This window comes from Solanum lycopersicum, chromosome 8 (genome assembly GCF_036512215.1).
Source record: "Solanum lycopersicum chromosome 8, SLM_r2.1".
In the NCBI taxonomy this organism is placed as follows: Eukaryota; Viridiplantae; Streptophyta; class Magnoliopsida; order Solanales; family Solanaceae; genus Solanum; species Solanum lycopersicum.
Genome location: NC_090807.1, coordinates 65,623,123 through 65,641,403, shown reverse-complemented (window position 1 = coordinate 65,641,403; position 18,281 = coordinate 65,623,123). Strand labels below are relative to the sequence as shown.

The following is an 18,281-nucleotide window of genomic DNA, read 5'->3' as shown; positions in this document are numbered from 1 at the left end:
TAGTATGGAAGAGTTGGATGAACACTAATAGAGCAAACAAATATATCTTCACTTCGAGAAAACTTATTTTTTCTATTTTGACCGTCCACGAAAGAAAGTAATATTTTGTGAAAATTGTTTATAAGTATGGGTGAGAAATAAAAGACCAAATATTTGATGCCTAGTAAGTGCAAGAATGACACTTATGTGACATATAATGTAGTGAAGCACTAAGTAGGTTAGGTTAATTGGAAGTAATTTGATTTCCACTTCAATGAATTCTAACTTTAGGGCTTGAAAGACATGACAATTAAAATAATGCAAATCTTTAATACACAGTTAACTAAATTATAATAAAGCTGAAGGATGATAATGTTTCCTTTGACAATTATACAATGATTTATTTGTAATTTTTCTAAGAGAGTTACACATCATTCAACTTCTAATTAACATTAGTTTAACAAAAGCAAAAGAAACAAAATAAAAAGTGAATAGCTAGTGTCCTCTAGTAGTTTGTACATACAAGAGTATCATGAGCATATTTGGCCTAAACTCTGCCTCTATATTTATATTGATTCTCAATAAATTATGACGATCACTTGAATCTATGAACGTTCTGAAGATGTAACTTGAGTTTCTTGTTGATGATTTCCACTTCGACTCATAAGCTGTAACTCTTTTCTATCATAAATCTCAAGTGAAAAATCTCTTAGCATATGAGGTTTAACATCATTTGTATTGTTGTTATTTTTATCTGTGCTAGAGCTTAAACTAGCTGGAGCCATGCTAGACTTGTTCGATCCAATTTTAGGCCCCGTGGTTGTGGCTGCTCCATTATTCACTGATAACGGTCCTGCAATCATTATTGCTGGCGGACCGTTAGTATTAATCGTGGCTGCAGTCACGAATGATGGTATTGGCCTCGTGGCCAAATTAAATACAGGTGTCCATAATTGAGGATACTGGAGCACGACGTTATTGTTATTGGTCACGTTTACTTGAGCTGGTGGGACCGTAGCTGGTATCATCCAAATGGCATTGGATGGTACCATCATACCACCATTACTCATACCCCATACCGGTACGAATCCCGGCGGTGGAGCGGTGGTTATTGTTGCCGGCGTGGTTGTTACCGGAGCAAATTGTGAAACATTTGCAGCATTTCTATTCAAACTTCCGACATCAATGAACTCTGAGTTTGATGATTTCCTTCTACGTTTCTGTGGATGGTTCTCGTCGATTTCTGGATTACTCGCCGGGGAACTCGTCGGAATCTTAAGAGTACCGTTAACAGAAACTGCTATCGCCGGTACAGTTCCGGTTCCGGTAGCTTCAATTATAGATTGCTCCGCCTGTTCAAGCAACCACCGAACAGTTTCTCCGTCGGACTTATGACCTAGTTCTCGGGTCAATTGGAAGATCCGAGCTGCACATGTAGCAGGTATTCGGATCCTCCGTCCACGTCCTTCTACTTTTGTGTGGCGGTCCTTGGTAGAGGACCTCCGCGGAGGGGCGGCGGTAGCTACCGGCATAGGCATTGATGGAACCAAAGTATGATGATCGGAATCAAACGGTTCTTCTTTCATAGCGGAAAACACGAGTTTTTTGTCATCGGCAACTGCATGACCGTCCATTTTCTGGTCATTTAGATCTCCGGCAGCGCCGTTACTGAGCTCGGAGGTGCCACAATCATCATCTGGGTCATGAAAACTGGACATATTTTTAATTTTTTTTTTCGGAAAAGAAGAAGAAAAAAAAAGGTGTGAGTAGTGGGAAATGGGAGTATGAATCAGACGGTGGAAGTTGAAGAGGTATATAAGGGAAGAGTGAGTGGGATGATGACACGTGTAGGGGTAAGAAAAGTGTGACTTTTTCTGAGTGGACCATACTGACTGCCACAAATGGTCCTACAATTGGTGTAAGAGAAAAAATGGATCTAAAATGTGGCCCTCTCTCCCTTCACTACAATAAGGTCCCCACCATAATAAGGGGAGCTCTACTTTAGGGAGAGGGGTGGGTGGGTTATAGGTATACTCTTTCTTTCTTTTTTTTTCTTTTTTTTGGGGTGGGTTGGGGGGTTAAGTAGGGAAGATACTTTTAAATTTAATGTGAATTATTAATATCATTTTTAAAAATGTTTTTTTTTAACTAAACAAACTTAAATATAATCCTAATTGAAATACACTTCTAAATTTTTATCAAGTTTATGATTGTTTTCAACACTTAACTTGACTTTTTATTAAGAATATCATGCTCTTATAAGAGTTTGAAGTCACTTGGTATGTTGTATGACAGATTGGAGATGAGTCGATGGTGTATTTAAATTTAGTTAGTCAAGTAGATGAGTGTTTTTAAGGTTGTTAATAGTTTAAGAACGCAACTAATAATTTACCTCTAGTTTAGAGGTATTTTATATATTTCTTTCTTATTTCTTCATTCGATGTCCGGTATCCATTTTTTAGAGGTAGTTTCTATACTTCTTTCTTTTTTCTTCATTCGATGTCTGGTATTTATATTTATTTCTTTTTTCTTCATTTGGTGTCCGTTCTTTTTCTTCATTTGATATCTAGTTTCCAGCTCGACTAAATTTGAATTCATCTTGAAAAGTCTCACATTGAGGGATAAAACACTACCTAACAAAGGTGACTCTGTAACCAAGGATACTTGAATCTAAGCCCTTTGGTTAAAGATGAAAAAGTACTTATTATATCACTACAATAAAGTATAATAATATCAAAAAAAAATTATGAGTATTATATTATGCGTTTAATTAGGAAAATTATTTCATCATATGTATTATAATGATTGAATAAGTTATCTCAAATAACATGGTGAGATAACTAATCTTATGGAATATCACAATACATGAGATAACTGTATCTATTTGATATCCTATGCCAAACAACTTCTAAGTGCTAATAATATTTTCGATTAATCAGTTTTTTAATTTTATTTTGAATTTTTAAAAATGATAAATATTTTGAAATAACTATTTAATGGAAAAAATAAAATATTTTGAGACTGATAAAATAGTAGGTTTCAAAACCTATATCACCTATGATATGGTAAATTTGTGGCTCGCAAATTGCTTAGATTGAGTATTTTTTTAATTTTCTTCCATTATCATCTTCTATTCATATTATTTACTTATCTTTTAAAAAATCACAATTTTAAATAGATACTACTTGATATTTTTAAGAAAAGCTTAATAAATAGTTAATTTTTTAAATTTGTTATGATATTTTAGTTAGACATCCAAATTATAAATATTCTAACTGAATATCTCAACTTCTTAAAATATTCTAAGGATACATTTTCGTCTATTAAATAGTTAAATTAAATAAAATAAAACATGTCATTTAGGTATCTAACATTGGACTGATTATAGAATTTCTAAAAAAAAAGTTCTTTTAATAGGAATACAAGATAGGGAAAAGAGTAGAAAAATTTATGAACTCATTATGTCAATATATATGATTTACAACTCCTTTTGATACTCTCATAATGTCCATTTATGACCTCATTTATTGATTTTGGAAGTTTAATGACCTCATTTTTCAAACAAGTTTTCATTTTATTTTAATATCAATGAACAGAGTTATGAGTTATTTGATATTTATTACTGATGAAAAATGATAAATATTTTGATAATTAACCTCAGTATACAAAACCTGATCCAAACATCACGTTCATATAAAAAAGTTAAAAGAAAAACATGACCTCGAGAGGCTAATCATAGAAGTACCACTAGATAGAGAGTGAGTAACTACTTCATTGGATGTTTTGGGGGAGAAAATTAATCTTCAAATTTTCCCTTCCTTTTAATGTATTTTTTTTAAAAAAAAATTATCCTTGTTTATTTTATCGATTACAATGATGTGAATCAAATTTATTGTATTCTATACTAATTTTTTTTTAGATATTTTAAAATTATACGAAAAGTACAACTAATTATAATTTTTTACATATTAATATGATGAAAAAATATATCGTAAAATATTAGTCAAAATTCTTATTGTTTTGGCTTTAAAAAAATAAACTATGACAACTAAAAAGAAATTGAATGAGTATTTGTTTTCATGCTTCCAAAATCTGCATAATGTTGTCTCAAACATATATTTGATAATTTTATACATGTAAAAAATGTGAATGTACTCTTGATAATAGTCAAAATAATTTTTGAGAATTTTTCAATACATAAAGCATATTAAAGTCCATATATTGGGTCAACCAAAACGGCCCAAACACTTGTCCTATGGTAATCTTGCATAGGCCCAAATTGAACTAAAACTAGTCATTGATATACTTGTTCCAGTCTTTTTTTTTTTTTAAATACATATTTAAGAAATCATAAATAAAAATATAGTAATTTTAATCATTCACTTAAAAGATTTTTTTAGAATTTTAAAAATAAATATAAATACTTTTTTTAAAAAAAAACTACAACGGATAATATAAGAAGAAATAATTAATGTTTTCTTAATTTAGTAAAGTAGACAACTAATATGAGACGAAAGGAGTACGAATTTAGCTACTATATATTTGTACATCATAAAATAATTTGATATTATCTTAGTCTTCACAATACACAAAGTGACAATAAAGGTGAAAATTAATTAGTGGATATTGATGATCAACAAAATAACATACTAAGTACTAATTTCATAAGGAAACCTTACATTGTTATTACAATAAGAGTGGTTATTGAACGTACGCACGCTCTCTATATATATATTAAAAGATTTAAAAGATCGAGAGTTCTACAGAGACATCGTCTGAGATTCAATAATTTGAAAGTTCAGGTCATCTTCGAATTCTAAACACTAATTATAATTTTCCCCACATGTCATAAGATCATGTTTAGACATTAAACAACTGAGGATTAACCATAAATCAAGTTTTAATGCAACAGCATATATAAAGACTTGATGCAAATTTACTTAATTTTGAAAAAAAAAATAGGGAGATATTATATTTTTATTTAAATTGACCTATGAATAATCTATAGGGACCTTGAAGTATAATTACTTAGTATTTAATAGAATGTCAAGACAATGAGATATTATCATTGTTTTAAAAATATATTTGATATTTGAAGTACTCAATGGTTGATTATTATGAGATATTATCAACTTCTGATTGTGATTAAATGATAAAACAATTGATGTATATATAATAGAATATTACACACATTATGATTCAAGCCTCTAAGTGCGCCAAACGTGTGAGTTATTAAAATTATTTTATGTATTAAAAAATGGCCATGCGGGGGACGACTCAAGCTGTTAAATGAATTCTATTTTAATTTTCAGATCCATATTTTATTATTCTGGTTACATAATAATTAAAGGGTGGCAAATGATTGCGTCACAAATTTGTAAAAATTTTAATTTATCTCGAATAATTAAAATTTCTATTTTTAATTTACCTTTTATAAATGTGCTCGATATAAACACTTCTAGTGGAACTATATACATATTTGCATATAATTTTTATTAACGAAGTCAAAAATTAACATCTCATGTAAATTCTCGTGTTTTTAAGGGTGTAAAGTGGGTCATGCCGACCCGTATTTGGCCCAAGCTGAGCTGGGTTGCCTTTAATTAGCCAAGTTGGTTGTCTGCTCAATTATTTTAGAAAAGGGCATAGGAGTAATTTGCATAAATAGACAAACAAATACTACAAAGTTATTATCTGCATCATTCATATCATCATATTACCATATACTTGCTAGTTTCAAGTAGTTCGATTTATTTTGATCTAAACTTTTACTTTTTAATTTTGTGATATTAAACATACAAAAGTAAAAAGTTGAAATGAGAGAATTGCTTAAAAAAGTAAACCAAACAAATTGAAACTCATTTTTTCGATTTTATTCATGATGAAATAATACCGTTACAACACTCAAATACAACAATAAAGGAAAAAGATACCGAAAATCAGAAATAGTGAAGAGAGAAGAGAGAAAGCCAACCCCAAATATTAGAACTGAAAACATAGTTGGTTCATTGAACAAGACAAAGAAAAATCATGTAAAAATTGGATCTTTTCTCTAAATCTTCAAGCTACTGGTGTCTTCCTATTTGGCTTGAAGACATTCTCAATGAGGGACTCCTTGATGGACTTCATTTCAGGGAATTCCTTGCTCAATTTTGAAGCATCGAGCTCATTGTTGCTTCGTGGAGCGATAATGACCTCCGATTGCTCCTCGATTGTGAAGTTGTTCCACTTGAAGCTTGGGTCAATATAGTCACGGTACATCTCCAGGATCTCGTTATGGCTAACCACTCCAGGATTCGTGAAGTTCCATATGCCAGTGAGGTTTCTCTTTGCCATCTCGATGGAAATAGGGAGAAGTTCATCCAAGATTGTCATTGAGTTTGGGATGTTTACTACCCTCGCGTATCGAGTGATCTTGGTGATGAAATTTCGAGGGTTGGTCAAGTCTGCAGAGATGGGCATTCTGACTCGTAGTGTACAGACGTTGTCGTAGTTTTTCAGTAGTTCCTCCACCTGAAAACGATGATCAGCTCAAGTAAGAATTTAATCACACTCCCAAACATTAGGTGTAACAGTTGGCGATGATCAAGATTGGAAATATTCTTCCCGGATCAAATGAACTACCAAGAAAACAGAAAATTTCAAACAAGTAGCACAAACATGAACAACCTGGATCAAAAAGTTCAACGAATACCAAAGGAACGTCGTAAACCAAGATATAAAACAATCTGAATGGAGCTCAACGACAGAGAACGAACCAATGACATAAGAAAGAAGTAAACAAGACAAGAAAAAACAAATATTGCAACATTATTGAACTTTGAACCATCTCTCGTGAATCCGTAGTCTTTGGACCTCAACTCTGCCTATTAAAACTCATCATTCGAATCAACTTGCTGCACAAGCATTACTACGTATCTTGGATGACGTAGATCACAATATGTCTAATCAAATCATTAACCGTAAATATGACTAATCTAATACATTATAGCAAGTACATTCATCACAACAAATACATAGGATCTCACCCCTGCATTTAACAATACTAAGCAAAAGCTCGTAATCGTTTTAGTACGTATAGCACTCAACGAATCAACGCCTACTTATACTTTTCATATTCAACTACAATAACGACGCCTCAGTCTCAAACAAGTTGGAGTACGATTACATCAATCCTCACTACTATTACTACTACTGCATACACATTAGATCATCTCAATTCTAAATAAGTCGAGTATTCTGCTCTATTCAGGTTCATTTCGTTGCAATGATAACTAACTTAGTTTGTATCAGCTATATGGATTCACATTAGATCAATAACTTCAAAAGATTCAGCAGAAAAAAGCCATAGATCCATAAATGCATTAGCTAAACAGATCTCAAAAACAAAATTAGATCAGAGTATATAAGTAAACAGTGAGTTAAAATCTCACCATAGCTTTAGTCTTTGAATAGAAAGATCCGATGAAATTCGGAGTATCCTCTTCCTTGAATCCGATACCCGACCCTAATTTATGACCCGAATCGTATTCAAAGATACACCCAGTAGCATAGTTGATAAGGATCAATCCTTTCTCTCTACAAACATCAGCAAGCGTCAGGGTACCGACCACATTAGCTCTGATGGTCTCCACCTTATGGGATTCACACCAGTCAACATTTGGCCGGCCGGTCACTCCGGCGGCGTTGAACACATGGGTCGGGTTGACGGTTGCGAGGTCGGACTCTAACGAGCTCCTATTCTCTAATCGACCCGACCCATATTCGTATTCTATTCCTTGAGCTTCACAGAGCTTACCGAGTAAACCACCAATCCAACCAGTTCGGCCATAGATCAAGAACTTGTATGGCTTTTCTTGTGATGAACCATTAGCTGGGAAACCCATAATGGAAAGAGAAAGAATAAATCTTGAAAGAGAAAGAGAAAAAATGGTATTCGAAAAAGAATGAAAATTTAGTAAATGGAGTATATATATATATACACACAGTATATATATATATAGCAAGAAACAGGTGGATGGACGAAGTATAGACGGATCTAAAATATGAAGTCACTCCTAATATTATATACTCGTTACGATTTCAAAATAAATGTCACTTTATTCAAAAACACTTTCGAGTCAAAAGAAGTGTGTTTACATCATCACTTTAATATTTTTTTCATAATTTGTCTTTATTTATTAATTTAATAATCAACGATATTATCTAATCTTTTTCCCTAGATCTATTTGTACCTCGCATTTTTTTTAAAGATTTATTAATCAAATTATTGATATGTAACGTTATGTAATCATAAAGAACGATACAATCTATCTAAATATTATATTCATTAAAACAATACAATATAATAACAGATAACAATCATTATTTTACTTTTCAAAAAATCAATTTAACTAATTGTCAAAACTGAATTAGATTAGTTCTATGCGATGATTGATAATTACTAATGATATCTAAGAGCATAGTCTATTTGTAAATAATGAAGTTTTGTGTTCAAATTCATGTACGGTACCTACTCTAAAATTAGTTGATTATTATATTATCTGTTTCAATTTAATGATATTAATTTTAACTTAATAAAATTATTTATAGTCACATAAGTATTTTAAATTTATTTTAATCAATAGATTTTAGAAGTGTTTCTCATTAATGATTCTATGATGATGAATAATGAAAGATAAATAAATCATTATACGTAAATATTCTCCTTAATCAGTATAACATATATATTTATTCTATTTTTAATTATAAAATAATATATATACATTTCAAAATTATATAAGTAGACGTAAGAAATAAATAAATGCCAAGATTGTATTAATAAAAAAGTTAGGTGGTCATTCAAAAAATTGGATTTAATGTGGTTAAGAAGTGATGTCTTTTTTTTGAACAAAACTACCAAATGAGACAATATATTTATGTACTATTATCACTATGGCCCTAATAGATTTTTTTATGTGTTTGAGTCCTATATTAAATTAATTTTGTTTCAAATATTATAAGTAGTAATGGTCAATGTTATTTTATTTCTTTTAAACTACTAATTTTAGTTTAGCATCTCATTGTAATTTGTACATTGAGATTATTTTTGATTTGTCTTGTTAATAGCAACTCAATATGTATGTGTGTGTGTATATATATATATATATATATATATATATATATATATAATATAGGCACACATATGCAAAAAGTTATAATCACTTTTTGTATTTGTATTTGTTATTTGTTGTACCGTATTTTATAAGATATAAATGTTTGTAAGAAATACATTATAGTAATATCAATATTTATTTTAATAAGAATTTATTCAATTTCATAAGATTTATGAAGGCTCGAATAGTTTACTTAAAAATTTTAAGATATTTCTACATTTAAAAAGTTGGGTTTTCTTTTAAAAAATATTTTTTCCTCAAATTTTAGAATCCTTGCTTTACGTAGTTAAAAAAAAAAATACTCAACGAACAAATAATATAATTAAAATAATTTTTTAAAGCTTACTTTTGAACTTTAATTTTCAAGCCGAGGATCTATTAGAAATAATTTTTTTCATCTATAAAATAATAATAAAATTACATATACTCTATTTTTTTTTATATCCTAATTTAATGAATCATACTGAATATGGTATTTATATAATTTTGAGTTCTTAATTTTTTTTATTTTGCTTAATTGCTCATGGTGCAAAGGCAGATTAGTATTGGATAACAAGTTTTGAATGCCAAATGCATAAATCATTTTCCTTTCTTTATATTGCTCGATATGATGTTTTTATTTACTTTTTTTTTTTAATTTGAAGAAGCTGGTTATTCAATAATTTAATATAGGATTGATGAGTAATTTCTATATAATAATTTAATATACGATCACTCAATTAACTATAATTATCTAATAAAATTATATTATTTTCTTTATGATAAAAAAGATTTCTTTAAGACTTAACTGAATATATCATATGAAATCTTAAGAGATGATTAAGAAAATAATTACGGGGATACTTATGTAAAGGTAAAATACATTTCTAATGATATACTAAGTGAAATTGGTTTTGAAAAATCGCAAATTTTAGTCTTTTTCAAATAAACAAAAAATAAATAAATTAGAAAATTAGTAATCCTAGAAGTTTTTCAAAAGAACTCACTATATTTATTTTACAAATATTAAATATCTGATTTTATATAGGATAATGCTAAATAGCTAAAAAAATTATATCAAAAATTTAAAAAGTCTATAATATTCTTTTAATTTTAAAAATAAATTAATTTTTATTTCATTTTTTAGTTAAAGTGTTTTAAAATTTAAAAGCTAAAAATATTTTTAAAAAAATAAAAAAGCATAATTTAAAATATATTATTTTAATAATTTTACCATTCTAACCAAATTCTCGCGAAAGGATTTTTTCTATGAAGGTTTCAATTTAATTTTAAGCTTTTAATTATGGAGAAAATTCTGTTGGAAGTATTATTTCACGAACAAAATAAAATATTGTGTCATTTAAATTTAGTTAAAGCTTTAGTATACCGCTGTTTGGGAAGCCAAAAAAAAATATATATATAATATGCTTGTTTAGATTTAGTTTTTGAGTGAATATTCACATTGAATCATAAATCTTACAATTCATTGGTGGAGATATTTTATTTTTGTTTTTGAAATTATGGGATCATAATCTAATATTTGTTGAAAACAAAAAACAGAAATAATGCTCTGTTGATGAGATACTACGAGCTCATTTTTTGATCACTTCACTCATAAAGACTTTTCTTCAACAATAAAAACATACTTGGTGTAGTTTCACTGGTGAGAAATCGGTCTCAGAGTCAAAATATTCAAAATACAAAAAACACCTTTTTTTTCATTCTAGTTTGTATAACCAACACTAAGGAAACACCAATTCACAATTGGTGCAGAAACAGTATAAAAGAATTAATCTCAGGCTGCAGAATGAGGATTCTGGTAAATCCCTTAGATCAGATGGTGAGATTTTCTTGAACACCAGTGAATGTACCTATTATCTTCCCTCCAATATCTGGAAAAGTTTCACAACCAGGAAGTGACCTGACTTTCCCCGTTCGATCAACTTCAACAGGATACTTAAGAAGGTGGCCTTTCATTTCAGTTACTTCATCAGCCGCGTATTGTAGCCAGTTGTGTTCACCAAATACTCTTATCCGTCTCACGCATTCAAGGCTCTCTGGATGTTCAAAACATTGCTCTAGAGTTCCCGTGTGCTCTGCCCACAGTGACATTCTATATCCGTATACCTACAGTTGAGATGTAATAGCAACTGAGTCACACAATGTAACTTCTTGGAACAAAACGCATTAGAGGTTAAGAGGAGAAAGTTACGACAGTACAAAAAATGTTCCAGATTTACCTGCGCGTGTGGTCCAGAGTGTTTGTTTGCCCATGTATGATGAGGCTGATACGCGCCCATTGCAATTTCAGTATCTCTGGTGCCTTCCAGAGAACGTTGATTGATGTTTGCAGATCCCATTATGACATACTCATCGTCTACTATCATTCCTTTTGAGTGGACATAGATCATAAAACGTCGACTTTTCTGAGTGAGTTCCTGAATAAGGATGAAATACATTTATAACAAAGATCAGAGCCTGATAACTACTGGAGAAGGATGAAAAACAAGCTAGTATAGTCAGAGGAACGGTCGATTACCTGAGGTGTATTTGGCTTCGAACTTCTGACAACTGTAGTGATTCCATTTTCCGGGACCTCACGATTGCCAAGGCAGAAGAACATCAAATAGTCCTGGGGTTCATATGTGTTTTCCAGTCCTACCTCTTGTAAAGCTTTGTAAATAGTTTCATACATCATCTGCATAGTATTGTACTGCAAATACATACAAACAACATCAGTTATGAAGATGCAACCAGCATAAAATATGCAACAAAATCTGAATGCTACTCTAACATGCAATTAGGCCTAAAGATATCGAAGCACAGTAAACGGTATGTGTCAGCTGTTTAAGTTGGGTAAGAAACACTTGAAGGGACAAAGAACTAATTTGTCTAGTGAAAAGAAAAAGGACTAGTGATTTATAGAAAAAGATATCAATAACTACATCAGATTTTGCATGACGAAGACTATGTCACAGAAACGATGGACTAAATTATACCTGCCAAAAAAGTATTCTCTGAGTAGGAGTACTGGTCGGATTACCCTCTGGCCACATAGGAAGAACTATATATGCTGCAAACCTCTCATTTGCTCGTATTTTGTTGGCAATTTTAAGAGCAATTTCCATTGGTATCAAGTTATTTGCACCTAGAGACAGAAAGAAGATTTACAATCACTATATAGTAATTCTTACTTTCACATACGTCATGCTGAACGATAGAAAGAGAACTTTGACTTCACAATTGCCATACAAGAAGTGGGTTTGACTTCAGCAGTTCAAATATTACGATGAGTGGAGCAGTGAACAACATATGAAACAATTACACAAATCTTTTATCACATGGACTTTCTAGTCACTTGTGATATTAGACTGATTTATGCGGAAACTATTCAAGAGAGATTGATTCATAGTTCATTGAAAGAATAAGAAATCTGTTTCCCCGTAGAAGTATTTGAGAGTCCTCACCTAAATTTTGGTAGTTACTCCAATTATAGGAAGACCCTAGGAAGTACTGATTCTCGATGTAGATGAAATGCTGGGCAGCTCGAATTGCCTTTACATAGGCAGTATGTATGCTCATGTCTATCAGCACATTCTTACCACACACTAGATTCTGTTACAGGAAATGGTCAGCAGATTGGTTAGCTTATGTCATATAGATAGCATGTATTTTATAGATTGAAGTATTTAGAAGCAAAAATCTTGCCATGTTAGTGGCTTCTTTGGGATCTTTGGGGAAACCTTTAACAGAGTTGGAGTCGATTGACCGGAAAATCTGCACGTGTAACAATGTTAGTCGGGGGAAATGAAAAGGAAACTTAACAAGCAATATCTAGATTCAACTCCTCAGTACCTGGACGTGCCACGTATCTGCATCATCTTCTCTTAGGCAAGGGACATCAGCTATTCCCAAAATATCAGGAATCCTGTCAAGTTTGAGTAATGCATCATCATGTGAAGCTTTCATCTTTTGAAGTCCATGGCGCTTTGAAGCCTTCAACCAGCGCTCCTCAAAGTTAGTTAGGACATCATATGCAGCAGGCCCCTCGATCCGACTATGCAAATCATGCCAAGGTTCCCTAGGACAACCAGTAGTAGGGCCCTGCCAAAGTTCAATTGCTTTTTGTAAGAAGCTAGCCAACCAAGTGCATAGATAACAACTAAATTTTGTGATTTGACTTCTTTGAGCATCACTACACCTTTTCCAGAGGGAGTTACAACGTTATCGGATTGCATCTTTCAGCAGAACCTTCACTTCTATATCATTAAGGTAATAACAAGAGGATTAACAAAAACCGTGGATCAGACAATCAGTTCCCAAGTTTAGGTGTTTGAGACCTATGTTACTATTTTCTCGTGGGAAGACAGAAGGCTATAATTTATATGTGCAATCCCAAGAGATATGTCCTTTAAGAACATTTAATGAAATAACGCTGTAAAGGAACTATCCGCGGAACAGTCAGTAATAGAAGCGTTTGACCTACCTAATGGAATAAGCCATATGTTAAAGAAGCAAAAAACTTGGTGTATGACTGTATGTACTGAATCCTATAGAGAAAAGACAACTATATCGAAAAGTCACCACTTAATTTGTCACACAAACAGAAAGTTAAGTTCAAAGAAATGCATCATAGACATAATATTCAAATATTACCGTGTAGTTAGGCTGATGAAAGTCATCCTTGTGCACATTTTGCAACGTTCTAAAGATAGGGTGTGCTGGAGTATCATAACGTCCTTTGCACAAATCAAGTCCCCCAACAAAAGCCATAATCTTTCTCTGGTAATTACCAGCATCTGCATCCAATATTACAGTTTTCTGATGATGTGTGTATATTGTTTCAGTTTCCTGATGACAAAAATCAAAGTGGTTCAGTACCTAAGACAATCTCAGGAGAGACTGAGTACTTCAGAAACAAATACACAGGCAACAAGAAGAAGCTACATAGTGGAATATACTCATTCAAGAAAATTCTCAATTTTCTTGAGTAAATATAAGCTTCGGAGACTTCACCATTTACTGATCAATCCAGTGCCACGAGAACAGTGTAAATTGGAGACGCAAGTACAACAGTTGCTAACATGATATGGTTGGGAAATACAAGAGTTCCAGAAATGGTAATTAAAATACTGTATGCATAAGTCATAGTTCAGAAGCGAACCTGCTTTTTGGCCCAGCTGTGTCCTTTTCCAGCAGAACGAGGACATAGTAGCACTTGCACTGAAGAATGCTTAAAATAGCGACGAGTTTCTTCATCATTAGTTCCCATTATTCCTTCCTACATATCACAAAGAACTCATTAAGGCTTCTTTCATAGAAGTGGCGTCACAGAGAAAAATATATACTGCTTCTAGTTTTATCATGTATAAAGCTACAGACTTAGAGTCAAAAGGATATAATTTACAATATTTAACGTCTTACAATGTAAGAATGACAATCATCCGGTAGATAAATCTGATCTAGTTGTGCATTCTTGATAGTACATAGAGTAAGAATTCATGCTACAAAGAAATACATGTTTATGAAACTCAACAACCCGAAATGTAGGTAGTATCTATGTTAGATTATACTAATTTAGTTGCGCATTCCTGAATGGCATACGGATAAAAATTACTCGGCGATGAAATTCTTGATTCCCCCTTTATCAATAGACTGCTTACGTGTTCTATCTATGTTTCTCAAGTAAAAATTCAATTCTTTTTCTTTTGATTACCTAACTATTATTGCTCAAAGAAAGCAAAAAGAGATATTATACTATGGTTAAAAAAAAACAACAGAAGCTGTCTCTAAATACTTACAGTACTTACAGTTTTGTATCCCAAAATGCTCTTAGAAGTAGGATCATCCCATATGAGCAACAGTACTCTCACACCTTCCTGGGACTTCCTCTTGAGAATTTCCCCCAACATACTCTTCTCAGCATTGTCATTATCCCGAACAAGTGTAACTAGGTGGTAGACGGACCATCCTGTAATGTAAATCAACCGACGAGCTTGAGTGATTGCATCAAATATATCCTGCCAGCACTGTCCATGCTGATACTGCACTCTATTTTCAAGCCACAAATTCGGGAGGCTGCCTTCGGGAACATGAGCATCCTGATAAAGTGTTACTTTGCCACCTCTTCTTAGAGGGAAGTAAGTCCCGGGCACGCCCTGATACTCGTGATCTCCCCCCACACCACCATGATAAAGGGGTACCCTCTCCATTGGAGTGAATTGAATTGATAGAGTAAGTACGGCTCCTTCCTTACACGGCTTCCCACTACTATTAAGAACAGGAAATGTTCCCTCAATCATTGCACCAGAACATAGCTGCTCTACAGAAATTCCCACAGCACCAATAATTTGTGATCCTACAACATCATTATCTTTAACAACAAAATGCACTTCTGATGCATAATGTGCCACTGGAACATAAAAATGCTGCATCCATATCGGATTTTCGCTATTGTTAATCACATAGGTCCTAGCAACTACAGCATTAGATACTGAAACTGTGACATAAGGATCACTAGTAATTTTAGGGGATCCTTCTTTTTTACTACCAAGTTTTGCCAATCCTCCCAATAAGTTATCCAATTTCTTATGAAATAAATCCATGTTTGGCAAATTCTTAGCCTCCCTCACCCAAATATCCAAGTTTCCATGCAACAACAACACCCTAAGTGATCCTGCAGATGTCTTAAATGGAACAACCTGGACCCCATGTTGTGAACTTCCAGACATAGATTCAGAATAAGAGAAATGAGCCATAAAAACACCTCCTTTTAGAAAGTCAAAATTATATACTATATCAGTAAGGACAAAGCATACACCAAACAGGTAATCACTCAAGAATCCGTCAGCCACAATCAATGTAAAGATCTCAACTTTAACTCAAATAACAACAACCAACAGTAAAAAAACAAACAAATCTTGAAATAGAAATTTCTCAAACAAAGTAAAAATTAGCAGAATGGAGCCAAAAAGATCAGCAAGAAAGGTTGAGAAACCAAAATAACAAAACCCCAGATGGAAAAATGACGACTAAAAGTTTTACCAGATGATATATAGACCAAAGAAGTTGAAATTGGAAAATGGGGTTTGGAAAAAACAATTGACTTGGTAAAAGGGCTGCTGCTGAAACTGAAAGGAACTGAGAAAACAAAGTTGAACAAGTTGGACCAAGAATGATCCTTTAGAGTTTGTATTAATTAAATAATTAATCAAGTAGACCAAGTTGATGGTATTAAATTCATGTAATCCATTTCTTGGATTTAGTTTTGAAAGATTTGAAACTTTTGAAAAGTTTGAACTAGGCATCCATAAATTACAATTAGTATTAATTAGTACATTTTACACTTTGTAATGAGATTCCAGAAGTGGGCTACTAATTCGAAGGAAAAAAAGAAGTTGTTTCTTAGAAGCTTCTTGAGTTAATACTCCGGCAGCCGTTAATGTTGTGCCGGCCGCCAGGAAGACAAATAGTTGGATGGATCAAAGAAGTTGATTGGACTGAAAGGAAAATACGAGGTAAATTTATCGTTATATTTTTATATAATATTTTGTTATATTAAATATTAACTAAAATTTTGATGTATTTCACTCTGTTCACACTCTAAAAAAAATAAATTAAGACATAAATATTATTATTAAATTTATAATTAAAATAATTAAATATTAATTAATCACTAATTTCAATAACAAATTGAAAAAGCATTCTAAAAGTAATTTTGAAAGCTGATCAATTAAGCTAATTTGAAAAATAAAAAATGTTTCAAAAATTCAATTAATAAAGAATAAAGGGAGTATTTTTTTTAAGTCAAATATTCGTTAAATGAAAATTGATCAATGAACATAAAATTAAATATTTGGTTTTCCAATGTGAGATAAATGTATACTTTCAAAGGGTAATATTATAAGTAGAATAGTGTCATTATGTATTGATTTTGTAAAATGATAAATATTACGAATTATTTATTTTTAATAAAGACAATATATAAATAGAAACGGAGGAAGTAATTATCTTCCATATTTTTCATAAAAGAAAAAGTTTAGAACTCTATGTTCTGTGCAGTTTTAATATTGTGTAGATAAATTAACAAAGTCAATATCACGAAAAAAAATTATTTATCACTTGTAATTATAAATTATAAATTTTTATATGATATTTTTGGTTCTTTTAAATTGAACTAAGTGAGAGGATGAATATAATTCAACATTAACGTTTTAGACATAAAAAGAAAAATGGATGATTACGAACAAATAATTTTCTGAGGAGTTAGTTAGATACGTTTTTATTAAATGCTATTAGTTTCAAAGTCCCCAATCTCATATTTTAATTAGCTCAAATGACTTCTATTGATTTTTTTTATTTGGATTTTTAAGAGTTAAATAAACTGCTACTAGTAGTAGGTTAAGAAGACTTTTCTCAAATTACAATAAATATTAGTACATTAATATTGACTAGAACAATTAGTCAATTAATCTAGAAACACGTGAAAGAGTGCGTATTAAGGAAGTTGTTAGGTCATGGAGTCTGATTGTTAGGTTGTGTAGTCAAATTTTAAGCTTTACTATTTATTATCTGTAATAAAAAATACTCTGAATAATTAATATATATATATATATATATATACTCCACCGCCTTGAAAGTTTACTCACGGAGTGTTACCACGAAATATTGGTTTATCTCTTTCTCTCTCTAGATTTCTCTTCTCTTTCTCTTGAAAGTTTTTGTGTTCTCCATTTATCAAGTGTGTGTAGATTCGATCCTACCATGAATTGAATTTGTTTTTTGAAGAATTTTCATTTTTAAAAGTTGTGGAAATTAGTCATGAGATACTAAGAAGAATTTGATAACAAAAAGTCTCTGAAATGAACTCATAGTCAAATACCAAATTTTCTTGGAAAGGAAAAGGAAATATCGTATTTCATTTTGCAAGCTTTTATCATTGTCAGTCAACAGAGTATGACTTGATTATCTTTGTTCATATCCAAGAAACTAATACGTCAACGAAATATCGAACCAATAAGGAGATTTTAGGGTTCTTTGTATATTCAACTTAGTTCAAATCAAGCGATTCTCAAGTCATCTCACATCGAAATAGAAAGAAAGTTAGAAGTCATGTAATGCAAAGATTAGAAATCATACTTTTGAGGCATTTTTTGGGTTAAAGCCCAA

At 31.6% G+C, this 18,281-nt stretch overlaps 3 protein-coding genes across 4 annotated transcripts; all 3 read right to left on the bottom strand.

The window, feature by feature from the left end:
- Window positions 1-354: 354 nt before the first annotated feature.
- TCP20 (TCP transcription factor 20) lies at window positions 355-1,765 on the bottom strand. Its single transcript, NM_001247027.2, has one exon. The coding sequence runs from the start codon at window positions 1,695-1,697 to the stop codon at window positions 585-587; it is 1,113 nt and encodes a 370-aa protein (NP_001233956.2). The 5' UTR covers window positions 1,698-1,765; the 3' UTR covers window positions 355-584.
- A 4,065-nt stretch (window positions 1,766-5,830) lies between these two features.
- LOC101249670 (bifunctional dTDP-4-dehydrorhamnose 3,5-epimerase/dTDP-4-dehydrorhamnose reductase) lies at window positions 5,831-8,014 on the bottom strand. Its single transcript, XM_004245614.4, has 2 exons — window positions 7,413-8,014; window positions 5,831-6,492 (listed from the first exon to the last, which is right to left on the bottom strand). The coding sequence occupies exons 1-2, from the start codon at window positions 7,863-7,865 to the stop codon at window positions 6,040-6,042; spliced, it is 906 nt and encodes a 301-aa protein (XP_004245662.1). The 5' UTR covers window positions 7,866-8,014; the 3' UTR covers window positions 5,831-6,039.
- Window positions 8,015-10,555: 2,541 nt separating this feature from the next.
- Window positions 10,556-16,723, bottom strand: PLDb1 (phospholipase PLDb1). Of its 2 annotated transcripts, none has more exons than XM_010327001.4 (10): window positions 14,915-16,723; window positions 14,278-14,394; window positions 13,770-13,964; window positions 12,969-13,217; window positions 12,822-12,890; window positions 12,581-12,728; window positions 12,113-12,261; window positions 11,653-11,826; window positions 11,354-11,551; window positions 10,556-11,240 (listed from the first exon to the last, which is right to left on the bottom strand). In XM_010327001.4, exons 1-10 carry the CDS (start codon window positions 15,869-15,871, stop codon window positions 10,947-10,949), a joined length of 2,550 nt encoding a protein of 849 aa, XP_010325303.1. In that variant the 5' UTR covers window positions 15,872-16,723; the 3' UTR covers window positions 10,556-10,946. The 2 variants fall into 2 exon arrangements, with proteins under 2 accessions (XP_010325303.1, NP_001234509.2); NM_001247580.2 differs by having other exon boundaries at window positions 10,709-11,240; window positions 14,924-16,258.
- Between the last annotated feature and the right edge of the window lie 1,558 nt (window positions 16,724-18,281).